The following is a 14,813-nucleotide window of genomic DNA, read 5'->3' as shown; positions in this document are numbered from 1 at the left end:
ACCGCATGGGAAAACTGATAGAAAAACACAATTTCCAAACAATCTTCAGACCCACCAGAAAAGTACAAGAAGTGCTAAAATCAGCAAAAGACAAAAGGGATCCCCTCACCGCCGCAGGAGTATACCGCATACCATGCAGTTGCGGGCAAGTATACATCGGGACCACAAAACACAGCATCCATACCAGGATAAAAGAACACGAAAGACACTGCAGACTACAGCAACCAGAAAAATCTGCAGTAGCTGAACATGCTCTCAAGCACACTGGACACAAAATCCTATTTGAAAACACAGAGATACTAGACAACACCAACAGCCACTATACCAGGCTATACCCCGAAGCCATTAAGATTCACAAACACCAGCACAGTTTCAGTAAAAAAGAGGAGAGTCTAAAAATCAACAAAACCTGGCTACCAATCCTGAAAAATACAGCCTGCAAAAGGTCAACTAACTCAGCTCAACCACCAGGACATGTGAATAGTTCACACAATGAACTTGCTAATCACCCCCAGCAGTCCCTCGTTAACAATTCAATAGAAGAAAAAACCCTGCCTAATCCCCAGGAAGATACACACAGATGCTGACACCAAAACAAGCAGCCACTCAATAACCCAACCCCCACACATACCCAATCCCCCTCCCCCTCAGATCTCTATAAATACCCACAAAAGGGTCACATCACCCTGGGCACAGAGAGAACTGCTCCTGTCTGTGCTCCTGCACTCTGAAGATGCCGGCTACAGGTGCTGGCGAAACGTTAGGAAACAAAACTTCCAGAACACGGCCACACAGCCCGGAAGACCCACACCATTGTATGCCGGCCATGAAAGCCTTCGACAATACAAATTAAAAGGAATGTTATATATAAAAGGCATTTGTTTTAAAAAAGAATATTCATTTAAGATAAATATATCCCTTTTCCCCATAGCTGAGTAACCTTTTGCTTGCTGTTCACTCCTGTTATTGGAGTAATACAAAAATATCAGTAAATGTATCTGAATTTTCTGTAATATGAAAATGTTATAGAGACTTGGGTTGGGATTATGCTCCTCTGTGAAAAAATTCTATTGTATTGGATAGGACTGACTAGCTCTGAGTACATGTCCGTAGGATTACAATGTGAATTCCCAAAGAAATTAAAGATACCTTTGAGATTAAGTGTTTATTAATTTGGTAGCATACTCTGAAGGAGATAACTGTACTCTAGAAATTAACATGACTGTGAAAGAGCATCTCTTATTTAATTTACACCACCCATGTTTAAATATCCTAATAATTTCCTGGTGTTTGTAATAGCATCAGACAGAATATTTTTTAATGGCATACAGTTTTCATTTTTCAGTGTTATTTACTTTTTTGTTTGAAAAAAGAACTACAAAATTTAAATAATGATACAAACAATTCTTTATAGATATTGAGCCTGAACATATGATTCAGAAAGATTAAATAAAAAACATAGCTTTTTATATACCTTAAACATATAAGAATCATGGTACTTAGATGTTATTTTTGAAGTGATCCAGTGTTCCTCATAATTTGAATCTTTTATTTATTTTTTACAGCCGTTACTTAATCTACGAGACCTAGGACTGTCTGATTTGAAAATTAGCCAACTTGATGAACTAGTGAACAAACTAATTCCTGGCTTTGGTGTAGAAAATAAAATATCCTCACATTGGCAAACATCATATATATCTGCACAGTCTTTCTTTGAAAATAAATATGGTATGTTTTGGGATGATATTTTAACACATTTGGGCAGAAAAATAATATTCTAAACTGTATCACATCATACCCATGTACAATGCTTCTATAACGTGCTTGTTATCTGCTTTATTTCTACCCCTGTTTCATTCTAATGCCTGTAGAAGTGCAAAATCCCTGCTAGTTTTATTTCTGGCTTTTGCCATTCTTCATCTAGGATTAGCCTATTCAGCTCTACCTGTTTACATTATTTAGCTTGATTCTACTGGAATTGATCATGACATTTGTCATGGTATCAAAACATAGTTAACTATAATTTGCAAAGTTAATATGGAACACCATGGTTTTAATTAAACAAATGGCAGCATTTTATCTGCATATCATTGGTACACTAATAATTCTTAGCTCTTTAGTCCATCTTATTTCTAATGCTATACTAATATTATTTTCCCTGCCTTTGTATTCTCTTGAGTCTGAAGTACCCCTTATTTGTGTTTATTTATAGCATTAGTATTCTGACTTCAACATGAATCTTAAGGTAGCATGTGCCATTTCCAGAGATTAAGCAGACCGTATTTGTGTAGCTCCCTCAAGAATATTATGTGCCCTCAGAGCCATCCTCACTAGCTCACCATATGTTGTTGCTTCTGGTTACAATATTGGTCTGGGACCAAAGAATCCTGCTCAGACTGAAACTCACTGGATTACTTTGGCCTCATTACCATCTCTTATCCCAATCTACTTGACAGGGTTGTTAGGATGAAATGTGTCTCCTTGAACTCCTAGAGAAAAGACAGGATTGAAATATTTAAAAATGTAAATAAATAATTTCTGGCTTATTTACCTATTCCATCCCAAACCTAAGTTTTGGACTGACACTGGAGAGACTTATAGTCCTCTCTCAGTCACTCTCTCTCAGCCCATTCTACCTCCCAGGAATGTTGTGGAGAAAAATGGTAGGACAGAGTACAGTGTCCCACTTTCAACTCCTGAATGAAAGATGGAATATAATTCAAATAAGTGAATACTGGCTTTTGTAGTGGTAGGAGCTTCAGACTTCTCAAAATCATAATCACTCAGTAAAGATGGAATGTTTTTACAACAGGGAGATTGTAAAATATTTATCATACATAGTGTCATTGGAATAATATATCACACTATAATATATTCTTGTATCTGCAGCTCTTATTGTTGGAATTTGCATGTACAAGTTACACTCAAGAGATACCCTGCCCAATTAAACTTAAAAATCTATATTCACTCCAGCTTCCATGTTTAGAGTTTGCAAAGAGCACATCCCTGATTAAATCTATATGGATTGTACATAGGCAGTAATCACTTACCTGGTTACTAGAGCTGATAATGGGAGATAGAAGATACGACCTTTGCTATATTACAAATTGCTAACATAAGTAAGTGAGCCAGTAGCATTTGAGAGGCTATATTAAAAGCTATATTAGCACCAGATGTTATGCTATTGTAATTGAATTAAAGATTTTTTGCTTTTTGTGTTTGTACAGTTACTTAAAAGCCAGTTCCATTGATCTATATAGTTAATTTTTACCATGTCTTTTCCAGCTTTGGTCCTGCTTATAGTAGAAGTTGGCCCTGATGGCTTTACTCCAATAATCCAAATTCTAGACAAGGAATAAGTAGCATGCATCATGTTTAACCTCATTCACTTCCCCTAATTTTGAGAGGAAGGCATTAGTCTACTCATTCATACAAATTTCTTGTTCTTTGTTATCTTCCAGCTACCACACCACAATTTTAACTGAGAATAAAATATTTACAGCAAATGTTGATTTTGTTTACATCATCCTTTGCAAAATAGATAATGAATTTGAATCTAAAACTTGTAACTATTGGAGTGTTGTTTAATAGTAATTTGAAGTTGAGTACCCTGGATATAAGTTTTTCAGAAGTCAAGGACTCCATAAATGGCTTAGTTTGCTGGCTTTATTTAAGGCATTAGCACATTGTCTAATTTACCAACGGAGTATCATATTAAAATTGTTGTATCTGGTGTGTATGATGGAATGGAATTATGAAGGCCAGGCTCAAGGAGATAAGCATTTTCTTAGCTCACCGATGGAGCGTGGGAACTACAAGAGGATGAGACTGGCACCTCCCTGAGGAATTCACACTGTTGTGGCTGGCTGACTGGGGAGCTGGGGTTTCAGTCTGGGAAGATTCTTGCTAGAGGTTGTAGCTAATAAACATAGCTGAACTGATTTTGCATTGTCTCTTGGAGTTCCTTGGGCTAGGCCTGACCTGTGTGTGTCTCATTTAAAAATTTTAAATGTATAAGATCTAAAGTTACATAAATGCTAAATAAGCTTTTTGTTGTTTCCTAGGTTTTGCGGATACATTTAATGTTTTACGTTCATCTTACATCTACAGACAGCATCCTAGTCCTCCCCAGGGTATATGTTCCAATCTTCAACATTGGCCAGGTAGGAAGTAAAAATATCTCCTTTTCCAAAGTAAGAGAAATACAACTTGGATCCAGAGATTCCATGAGCAGAATGCATCTTCCACTGTATAAAGGAGCTCCCTAAAAGCTGTTTCAAAGAACAATAATCTTCTGCATTTCACTCTATAGAAGGAGAGCTGGTTCATAGTATACTGCAGTATATAGAATATTATAAATCAGGTAGGGAATTACAGATACTACTAATAGATACTACTAAATTACAACTCCCAGGTGTTCCAGTGAGATGTCAGTGTTATATGGAGTTCACTAACTTTTGGAAAATCACAAACTCTCCATCGCTGATGTGGAAGATAACACTTCAGCCTTGAAGATATTTATAATCTAGTACCATAGATAATAGTACTAATATAGTACTATCTGATTATTTATTCATTGTATTTAGATAGCCGCCTCTCTCACGATCAAGTTACTCTGGGTGGCGTACATTACTCATGAGACTTTTCATTAAACTTACTACAGTGTTCAATGAGACTGATTTAAGGTGGCACTAGTAATGGCTGCTGAACCATCTCAGATTTCTCAGTTACAATAGGCAGTATTAAATTGTTTGCATTTAAGGCCAGGAACTGGCATGCATATCCATTGTTTGTAGGCAACTCTGAATTTACTGTTAGTTTAAGCCTATAATTTGATTTGTAATTTCCATAAAGTATGAAAGGAAACACAAGAATTTATACATGAATTATTCTTAATTAGTAAGGAACTATATAGAATAAGTAAATGTTTTAAAGAACTATTCTAAAATACATTGTTTAAATAGAATAGGTTTTAATTATTACCAATCCATGTTGTAATATCCTCTGTGTAGTGTAGATTTCAATACACTTTCTTGGGAAGAGCTGACACTGAATCCCATGGGGCACCACACTGAGTGATCTATTATTCCTTATGACTTCACTCTAGAGAGCAGTTTGCAGTTCTCTTGTAGGATTTTGATTACTTAAATTAGAATCACAAACTACCAGTCCTTTTCTGCTTTGCAAATGCTATTCAGTTTTCTCAGTGGTTGTTGGAGGGTGGGTACGGATAGGAACTGATGAAAACACAGTGGAGCCAAAAGATCAATTAAAGTATTATTTATTCCTATTTACAACTATTTACAATTACAAGGTGATGTCATTTGCATATATGTACAAGTGCGTCCAAAAGTGATATGAAAGAAATAATGTCTTTATAACTAAGGCAAACATGAAGTTCTAAAGAAAACCTTAACAGTGCTTAATTTGCAAACTTCAAGCATCTTTCACCTTCTTCCTTCTGCCCTCAACTGCTTACTGAAAGTGTTGGTTTTGGAGTATTACAGGTAGTCCTCGACTTACGACAATTCCTTTAATGACTGTTCACAGTTATGACAGCGCTGAAAAAAGTGACTTATGATCAGTCCTTGCACTTATGATTGTCACAGTGTCCCTGCGGTCACATGATCAGAATCCAGTCGTTTGGCCACCAGCATATATTTACAATGGTTGCAGCATCCTGGGGTCATGTGATTGCCATTGATGGCTTTCCCAGGGGGCTTCTGAAAAGCAAAGCCAATGGGGGAAGCCAGATTTACTTAATGACCGTGGCAAAAGTCATAAAATTGGCCACAACTCACTTAATGACTGCATCACTTAACCACAGAAGTTCCGGTCCCAATCGTGGCGGTAAGTCAAGGACTACCTGTAATTGCTTTCCTTCACTAGTCTGCTGGTGTCCCCCAAAAATCTTACATTAACCAAAGGGAAAATGACAGTAACTACAGTTGAAAATAACTACCGTATGTCCTTCCTATTCAGTCTCTCTCTGGCTCCACCTGGGTTTTGCACTGCAATGGCACTCTCAGTCCAAGGATGTCTTATATTGTACAGCACTGCTTTGGTTCTTTTCTTCTCTGCCACTTCTTAGCTTCCTCTCCTGTCTGCTGCAGGCATCTCCTGGTGCCTTCCTGCTCCTGAGCTGCATATCATCTGGGCTCATCATCTCCTTCTCAGTTCTCATCTGCTCTGGCCGCTTATTTACTGGCAGCATCTCCTGCAGAACCTGAAAGAGAGCCCCCTCCCCCATTTCAGCTTTCTTCCTCTTATGCGCCTTATCTGTAACATGCTTGCATGCCAGTTTGCAAGTTGCTTCCACTTTTTTTCTTTACCTTGCTTCCTTGCCCATATCCTTGCACTCAACCATGAGATCTCTCTGAAAAAATGCCATTAACCTGTATACGTACAATTCTACGAAGAAAATTCCAGTTCTTAAAGAAGCAGCTGACAGTGCCACTGTGGTGCTTTGGCAGCTATTTTGGTGATGAAAATTTGAAACTTAGCACATAGATGCACACACTGAGAAATGGTTATATAGTTTTTTATATTTTGATATAAATTCAAGATCTGTGTATAAGCAGTATACCACACAAGAAAGTACTGAACACATCAGTGTTTTCTCCCATGCGTTCTTGAAATATAATACCTCCCTTTCTGTATGAAGTTTTCATTCAGTCTCGAGGTTTTAAGACTCTGAAATCGAGAGCAAGACGGCTACAGTCCACATCAGAACAATCAGCAGAAGCAGAAGATGTAGCTCCCTCATTTGTAAAGGTAATTATGAAAATGTGCACATTATGATGATGACTGAGTCTTCCACCTTATCTGGTTTGTGTTACCATGTAATCCATATGCATTTCAGATTAGAAACTAGCATATGTAGTCAAATGTCAAGCGGCTGAAGTTCCATAGAGATATTAGAAAGTGTTGAGGTGCTTTATGCATCGTGGGTGTGCAAATAGGGTTAGATTAATTATATTTTTAAAGAATTAGTAGAAGCATTGAAGGATTAAAGAAAATGTATAAAGTGAATATGCAAGAGCAATTCCTGTGAAATACTTGGATCAGATTTACGTTTGCTAGATGTGTTAGACTTCTGCTATCATAATAACTCAGCCAGCATAGCCAAGGGCATCAGTTTATGGAAAACAAATCTGAATAACTAGATTTCATAATTAATATATGACTTGTAATTTGGAAAGGTTGATATCGTGAATTAAAGACCATCATGTAATTTTAAAGGTTTTTTTTTTAAAGAATAATTATCATAAGATTTGCACAGCTTTTAAGATTTTGGCATTCTTGCTTTAAAATCTTACAAAATATTGGTAGTTTCACTTCAAATCTTCAGAGAATTTATATGACAATATTGAATTCTTTGGAGATTTGTCTATTTAAAATCATTTTAAAATTTGCAGGTATCCCAAGGATATGGTCTTAGGGTAGAGTAGGTGATAGAGTGTCCTTGAGAGCTGCATTACCGATAAATTCTCTAATAATTAATAATTTAAATTATTGCTGAATAATCTTTTTTCTTGCATAATTGTATATAACAAGCAAGTTTCCTTAGTTGGTGGTTTTAAGGTCTATTTATGTAAGGAATTAAAAAGTGTTTGGGGAAGATACATTAACTTAAAAATTCAATAGGAATTCTTGGGTTTAGAACTGAGCTTTTAGAAAAAGTAAAAAAAAAAAAGGCATCACTTTCTTAATATCTAATATACAATCCATTGTTTGCTAAAATTAACCTATGTAAAAGTTTTTAAAAATAATTTAAAGTTTGGCTAATGTCATGAAACTTCACATGACAGAAATATAATAACTGTAGGCACTTCTGAAGAAATTGTATTTTAACATGAGATTTGATAATGTAAAAAGTAATGTTTTTCCTATTCTGTTCCCAGGGTTTTCTACTGAGAGAGAAAGTATCTGAGATTGAAAGTTTAGACAAACTGATGAAAAGAAAAAACATACCTGAGGCTCATCAAGATGCTTTTAAAACTGGGTTTGCAGAGGGTTTTTTGAAATCACAGGCACTTGCACAGCGTACAATTGGTCAGTTGATCTGTTTTTTAAAGCAGTTTTTATAATTATTTGTAGATTTCCTTTCCTTTTAATATTGGGAGAACATATTTTAAATACAGTGATACCTCTAGTTACGAACTTACTCCGTTCCGTGACTCTGGTTGCAACTCGAGTTGGTCTCAAGTCGAGGTAAAGTTTCCCATAAGGTTCGATGTAAATCCGGTTAATCCGTTCCGCCCTCCGAATTTGGTCGCACCACGAGGCAAATTTCCCCATAAGGTTCAATGTAAATATGGCTAATCCGCCCTCCGAATTTGGTCGCACCCCGAGGTAAATTTCCCCCATAAGGTTCAATGTAAATACGGCTAAACAGTTCTGAAACATATGCATTTTATTTTTAAACCTCAAAAACCTTCCAAACGCCACAAAAACCTTCCAAACACCACAAAACACACCACAAGCCTTACCAAACATCTCCTTGCTACCGCGATCTTGCCCACAGGAAGCTGCGACTGCGTGGCAGCAGGGAAAATGGCCGCGGATCCGGTTCGTAAGTAGAGGCGGAGTTCGTAAGTAGAGGTAAATTTTTGGGGCCGGAGCTGATCGTATCTCGAAAAATTCGTAAGTAGGAGTGTTCGTAAGTAGAGGCACCACTGTATACAGTAAAATTGATTCCTTTATACCCACACTGTCTAGTGATAGGTAAGTACCTCCTACATCTCTCCTCAACATCTTCATCACATGTTAAGATGATCAGTTGGTTTTGTTTCTTCAGTGGTCCTCAACTTATGACCATTCATTTAACGACCATTTGAAGTTATGACAATGCAGGAAAAAGTGACTTGTGACTGGTCCTCTCACTTACGACCATTGCAGCGTCCCTACGGTCATGTGATCAAAATTTGGGCACTTGGGAATTGGCATGTATTTATGATGGTTTCAGCATCCCAGGGTCATGTGATCACCATTTGCGACCTTCCCAGGCGGCTTTCCATAAACAAGGTCAATGAGGGAAGCTGGATTTACATAACAACCATGTGATTCACTTAATGACTGGTGATTTGCTTAACTGCTATAACTGTGGCAAAAGTTATAAAATCAGATGTGACTCACTTTAACAACTGCATTGCTTACTGACAGAAGTTCTGGTCCCAATTGTAGTTGTAAGTTGAGAACTACCTATAATGCTATCCAAAAGAACCAATTCAGTTGGTCCACCCCAGATACCTGGTAAACCCTGTGAGGTTTCAGTGGGAACCTGGGGTTGTCCCTGAAACTCTCTTACACAACTTGACCGAGTCATTAGTTGTTGCTTGGAATGAGCAGGCAAGGCAGCCTTGGATTCCATTGTCCCCGTGTGGACTTTCTGTGTGTGTGGATCCCATAGAGCCTACTGGTTTTCAGAGGAGCTTCCGGAAATGAAGCAGCATAAGAGATCCCTAATGCATCACTGGAGGAAGATGAAAAGTGAGTCCAAGCACAAATAAGAGCCTTTTGCATTAGTGGATAGCTGACTGATTACTCTTTCCTGGATGATTCAATCCATCCTGGGTAAGGAGGGACTGGGGAAACCCCTGGAGGAAGACGAAAAGTTGTGAAGACTATTTTAGGCATTTGTCAAATAAAGTTGCTTGGATTCACTCAGCGCTGGACTCTGGCTATGCAGATCTAATGGAACTGACTGAGACGCAGCTTTGCTTGGTTATCTGGGGGGAGTTTGAGCCTGTTAGTCCTGAGGAAGTAGATGGGGTGCTTGGGATGTTGAGTCTTGCCACCTGTGTTTTAAAGCCATGTCTTTACCTGCTGACCTCCCTGCAAATGACTCCCTGCAGTTGGATCCAAGCAGCAATGAATGTTTTGTTGGGGATGAAATGGTTCCCCATCTTAAAGGAGGTACTATTTCACCTCTTCATTAAGCAGCCATTGCTGACATCAGCAATATTAGACAATTTTCATCCAGTCTCCAACAGGGCTGCCCCTGCCTTATGGAAAACTCCTCCCCGCCCCGAGAGATCTCAAGCCCCTAACCTCCTTGCCTTCTGGAAGGCCTTGAATAGCTGGGTCTTCCCACAGTGGGGTAAGATGAGGCTGGAGCCCAGTAAGATGATATCTTGGAGTGTGTTGTTACGAGGCGTCATGAATTTTTATTGTAATTGTAAGTTTTTTTGGTGTTTTTATTTTGTGAGCCACCCACAGTTGTGGTTACAATATGGATGGCTGTTCAGGTAGTCCTCTCTTAGTGACCACAATGGGGACTGGCAACTCCATCGTTAAGTGTCACGGTCGCTAAGCGAAACATGTGACCCCAATAGGCTTACAGTGTCACTTCCCCTTTGGTCGTTAAGCAAAACATCATGTGACCACGACTTACAATTTTATTTCCACCTTCTCTATTAATTGTGCTTGATGTAAGCCAGCTGTGAAGCACACAAATGGCAGTCACATGGCCATGGGATGCTGCGATGGACGTAAATGCAAAGATTGGTCATAAAACTTTTTTTTTTACACCAGTGTAATTTTGGTCATTAAAGGAAGCAGTTGGTCAGCAAGGATTACCTGTACAAGTCTGATAAATAAATAAAACCTTCCTGAAGGTTTTTGGGAAGTTGGTAGGCTCGTAGCTCCAAAAGGCCCTGGAGGAACCAGATTATTTAGACTAATTTCATTCAGGTTTCAGGTTGGGTTACAGTGCTGAAACAGCATTAATCATGATTATGGATGACCTCTCATGGGCTCAGGATAGAGATAATATATTCATTCTAACTGCCCTTGATGTTTCAATGGTCTTTGGTACCATCAGTCACGTAATTCTTCTGGACTGACTGAGGAGGCTTTAAATGGGAGTCACAGTTGTCTGGTCATTTTTCTCCTTCCTCTGAGGCCAGTTCCAGTTGGTACTGGCAGATGGGGAGAGGTCTAGCTGTAAGCCTCTGCTTTGTGTGTGGTGCAGTGCTTGACTCCCCATTCCTATTTCATGTGTATATGAAGTGGTGGGTGAGGTCATCCATTGGCACAGGGTTAAGTATCATCAGTATGTTGATGATACTCCGCTATACATCTCTGCTTCAGGCCACCCAAGTAATTCTGTTGTTTCTTTCTCAGTGCCTGGAAGCTTTGAGAGTCTGGATGGGAAAGTACTGGTTTTGACTCAATCCAAACAAGACTGAGTGGCTATGGGTTTTAGGGCCCCCCAGATCTGGAGATCCTCCATTGTTAACCCTGTAAAGGATACCATTCCCTAGACTGAGTGAGTTGTTGTACAATCTGAGGGTCCTTCTGGACTCATGGTTCCTGCTTGAGGAGCAAGTGGGAGCTGTAGCCAGGAGTCCCTTTGCACTGCTCCATCTTATGCACCAGTTGCTCCTGTTCCTCAATTGGAAGACACTTCTTATAGTTGCTTATGACTTAGTTATTTCCCAGTTGAACTATTGCAATATAACATATGGCAGGGCTGTCCTTGAAAAGCATTTGGAAGCTGCAGCAGATCCAGAAATTATTTGTCATATTTATATGGCATGTGGCAGTGCATGCTCTTTTGGGGACACCATAGTGCACCCACATAACAGCACTGCTGCATAAGGTGCATTGGCTCCCAATAAGTCTCTGGGTGCACTTCGAGGTGCTGGTTGTCACCTTTAAAGCCCTACATGACACAGGGCCAGGTTACTGGTGGAACCACCACACTTTCAGTCCATCCCATCAGATCTAGCAGGGTGCGCATGCTCTGAGTCCCATCTGTGAAACAATGTCACTTAGTAGGGACCCAGGAGGCATGTCTTCTCTGTCACAATGCCTGCCCCGTAGAGCCTCCCTCCTAAGTTTCAGATGGCCCTGATTCTGGGGACTTTGGAAGGCCTTGAAGACCTGGCTTTTCACTCAGGTGCCAAGAGCCTAATATTGTGTTTTGTTTTTATGCTGCCAGAGAATCTAAGGAGTCTGAACTGTTTATTTTAGATTGGTGGTTGTTTATGGTATCTTATATTGTGCTTATTTTAGCTTTTGTCAGCTGCAAAATTTATTTGGTTAACATCGGCACCATATCAATTGGCTAAATAAATATTCTTTTTTTCTTTTCAGATTCCTTAAGACGAACCCGATTGTTTGTCTTTCTAGCGGTGTTGTTTGGTATTTATACTGTGTTAAAAAGCCAGTTTTTACCTAAAGGCTCATTTTCTGATGCTGGTTTGTTAACTTTTAATTCTTCTAAATTTTAAATTTATTGTTATTTATTATTGTATTATGCCATGCTAAACTTAAATTTAAAAGTCAAGTTATTCCCTGTCTGATCTTCAAAGAGTATTTAAGTAGAGGAGGGGGTTGCTAGAAATACAGTGGATAGAGACTAAGAGAAAGAGATTGCTTTTATATTTATCAGTTTGAAGCATTTTCTTCCATGAATAACTTACATAGAGCACAGCCTGCATATTCTTCAGATCTGATAAATAATCTTAGTAGCTTTAACAGTATATGCCTCCTTTGTTTTCCAGTACTTATATACTGCAGTATCAACAACTTCAGTACTTATATATTGACAGTATCAGAACCTTAATTTTAATGACATATTTTGTATCTTCTTGAAGCTTTGAGAAGTCTTTGATCAGTATTTTAATTGTAGAAAATTTGAAGGTGTTCTTATTCTGAAAATCAGATGCCTGGATGATATGAGTCCAACATTTTAAATGAGTGGGAAAGCTTTTAATTGGGTAAACAACTGCTAATGGTTTGTGTTGATATTGAGACTGAAGCATTGCCAAAGCTAAGTAGTTATATATATGGTCACTTTCAGATGTCCCATGTAACAGTGAAGGGAAAGTATACTTTTTTAAGAATATCATTGTGATATTGCTAGTGATGAAAACGTGTATTTATTTAGATTTAGATTTATATGGCTGCCTATCTCTGGGTAGCTAGCATAGCTTTAAAACACCAATGCAATAACAAATAACAGCAATAACAAGACATACAATATATTGTAACAAAAATAAGGTGAGTGGCAATAATGTATTTGACTAAATGAATTCCTTTGCTTGCAGTACGTTTTCGAGCAAGTTCTGGGCTTGATGCAGCAGTGGATCCTATTCAGATGAAAAATATCACCTTTGAACATGTGAAAGGCGTAAGTTCAATTGTTGGATGTCTCTCGATTGTGCAGTAGAATTGAAGCAATCAGACAAAACATGAACATCCTGATAGACCTAAAAGGGCAGGAGCCGATTTGCATAAAGATGTATGTCATGGGGATGAGAAAAGTGAGGTGAATGCATTATATTGTGAATGAGGGAAAGAACTAGTACTTTCATTAAATAATAAGATGCTCTAGGTATGAGTAACAAATCTGAAACAGCAGAGTGGCTCAATTCTTCCGTCCCAAAATGAATGCTTGATGGGCTGCTAAGATAGTTGGGCTGTCACAGCTGTGACCTCTTTGAATTTTATTACTATAATACTCATCAGTATACTCTCTTCCATGCTGCTAAGCATCTGGCAGAATATCCTTGTCTTAGAAGTTGTTTCAAGTCGGTACAGTGTAGTGTTACCCAGATGTATTCTGCAGTTACCTTCTTTTCTCATGAAAACCACTGTTTAACAAGAGCTGAATCATATAATCATTTTGTTTTTTTTAAATGATCTATCTGCTTTGTATAATTAGAGGAAGTTGCTATTTTTCACTTTTGAATTATTTAACCATTATTTAATATAAACTCACAGGGTATAATTTGTGTTTGTTTCAGCACTCTGTTCTGAAAAGTTATATAGCAATTAATTACATTCCTTTTTTACCAAGTGTGCATAAGTAACTGTTTTTCACAGTATTTTTAATGCTAGTAAACATTTCTGCCAAATTTGCTCTCATAGGCCATAGATCAGTCCACTTTAATGACCGTATCCAGTGGGGAATTGTGTTTTTTAAAATAGTCCACTCTGTTCTTATTTTGCCTAAAAACACATTGTCTTGGATAATACAGAAATGTCATGATTAATGTGTGCAGTGGGATAAGGAAGTCAAATCCCATTTAACAGTTTTGATAAGGGAAATGTTATTTAAAAGTAACTGTATGTAGGGCAACCATATAATTAACATGTCAAAAGCATGTTAGTATGAAATTATTATAGTCTTAAGTACTTTTTTCTTAATTGAGTTCAGGTAGATGAAGCTAAGCAAGAGTTGCAGGAAATTGTAGAATTTTTGAAAAACCCCCAGAAATTTACCATATTAGGAGGTAAACTCCCTAAAGGTAAGTATGAACCTTTCCTTATTGTTATACTCTAGTCTAGTCTTGTATGATTTCTGTAAAACAAATACAATTCAGCATAGGTCTCTAATGTGCATCCAGTTAATTTCGTCCCATTCTGTATTATCAAGTTGGTTTTCAAAACACTGCTTCTTGTTAAAATGGTACCTAACAAAGTACAGCTAATCACTCTTTCATATCTGTTTCAAACTCCTAATTTATATTAGCGAATATGCTAGAGTCAGAATGGTATCCTCAATTGTTCATACAGGTAGTCCTCGCTTAATGATCCTAATTGGGACTTAGCGAAGGGGTTGCTAAGTGGGAAAGCACATGACCGCAACTGTGTTTTCCAGCTAGAAAGAGACAAGACTACTCAGTTTCACACTTCAGCTTTTGTTTGCCTCCTAGCCACCCCCCTGCCCTTTGGAATGCTTGAGTACCTGCAGGTCAGGCAAAGGAGAGATTGCTTACAGAAGTCTCTTGCTTTTTTTCTCCCCCTCCTCACAGAGCAGAGAGATTGGAGAGAAAGAGATTTCAAGAGAGTACTGTAAG

At 38.1% G+C, this 14,813-nt stretch overlaps 1 protein-coding gene across 2 annotated transcripts in view; it reads left to right on the top strand.

Annotated features, from left to right (window-relative positions):
* Positions 1 to 14,813, top strand: part of YME1L1 (YME1 like 1 ATPase) — a 34,008-nt gene that overhangs the window by 4,227 nt on the left and 14,968 nt on the right. For both annotated transcript variants that reach the window (XM_007420764.4, XM_007420763.4), the window contains exons 3-9: positions 1,566 to 1,728; positions 4,065 to 4,163; positions 6,665 to 6,774; positions 7,905 to 8,055; positions 12,103 to 12,207; positions 13,059 to 13,141; positions 14,171 to 14,261. In XM_007420764.4, the coding sequence (XP_007420826.1) occupies positions 1,566 to 1,728; positions 4,065 to 4,163; positions 6,665 to 6,774; positions 7,905 to 8,055; positions 12,103 to 12,207; positions 13,059 to 13,141; positions 14,171 to 14,261 (802 nt within the window). The remainder of the gene's footprint in view (positions 1 to 1,565; positions 1,729 to 4,064; positions 4,164 to 6,664; positions 6,775 to 7,904; positions 8,056 to 12,102; positions 12,208 to 13,058; positions 13,142 to 14,170; positions 14,262 to 14,813) is intronic.

This window comes from Python bivittatus, unplaced genomic scaffold, assembly GCF_059951505.1.
Source record: "Python bivittatus isolate LINGU-HERP-01145 unplaced genomic scaffold, Pbiv_v1 ctg000610_np1212, whole genome shotgun sequence".
Classification (NCBI taxonomy): Eukaryota; Metazoa; Chordata; class Lepidosauria; order Squamata; family Pythonidae; genus Python; species Python bivittatus.
Note: the sequence above shows the minus strand (reverse complement) of the source record. Positions and strands in the feature narration are given on the sequence as shown.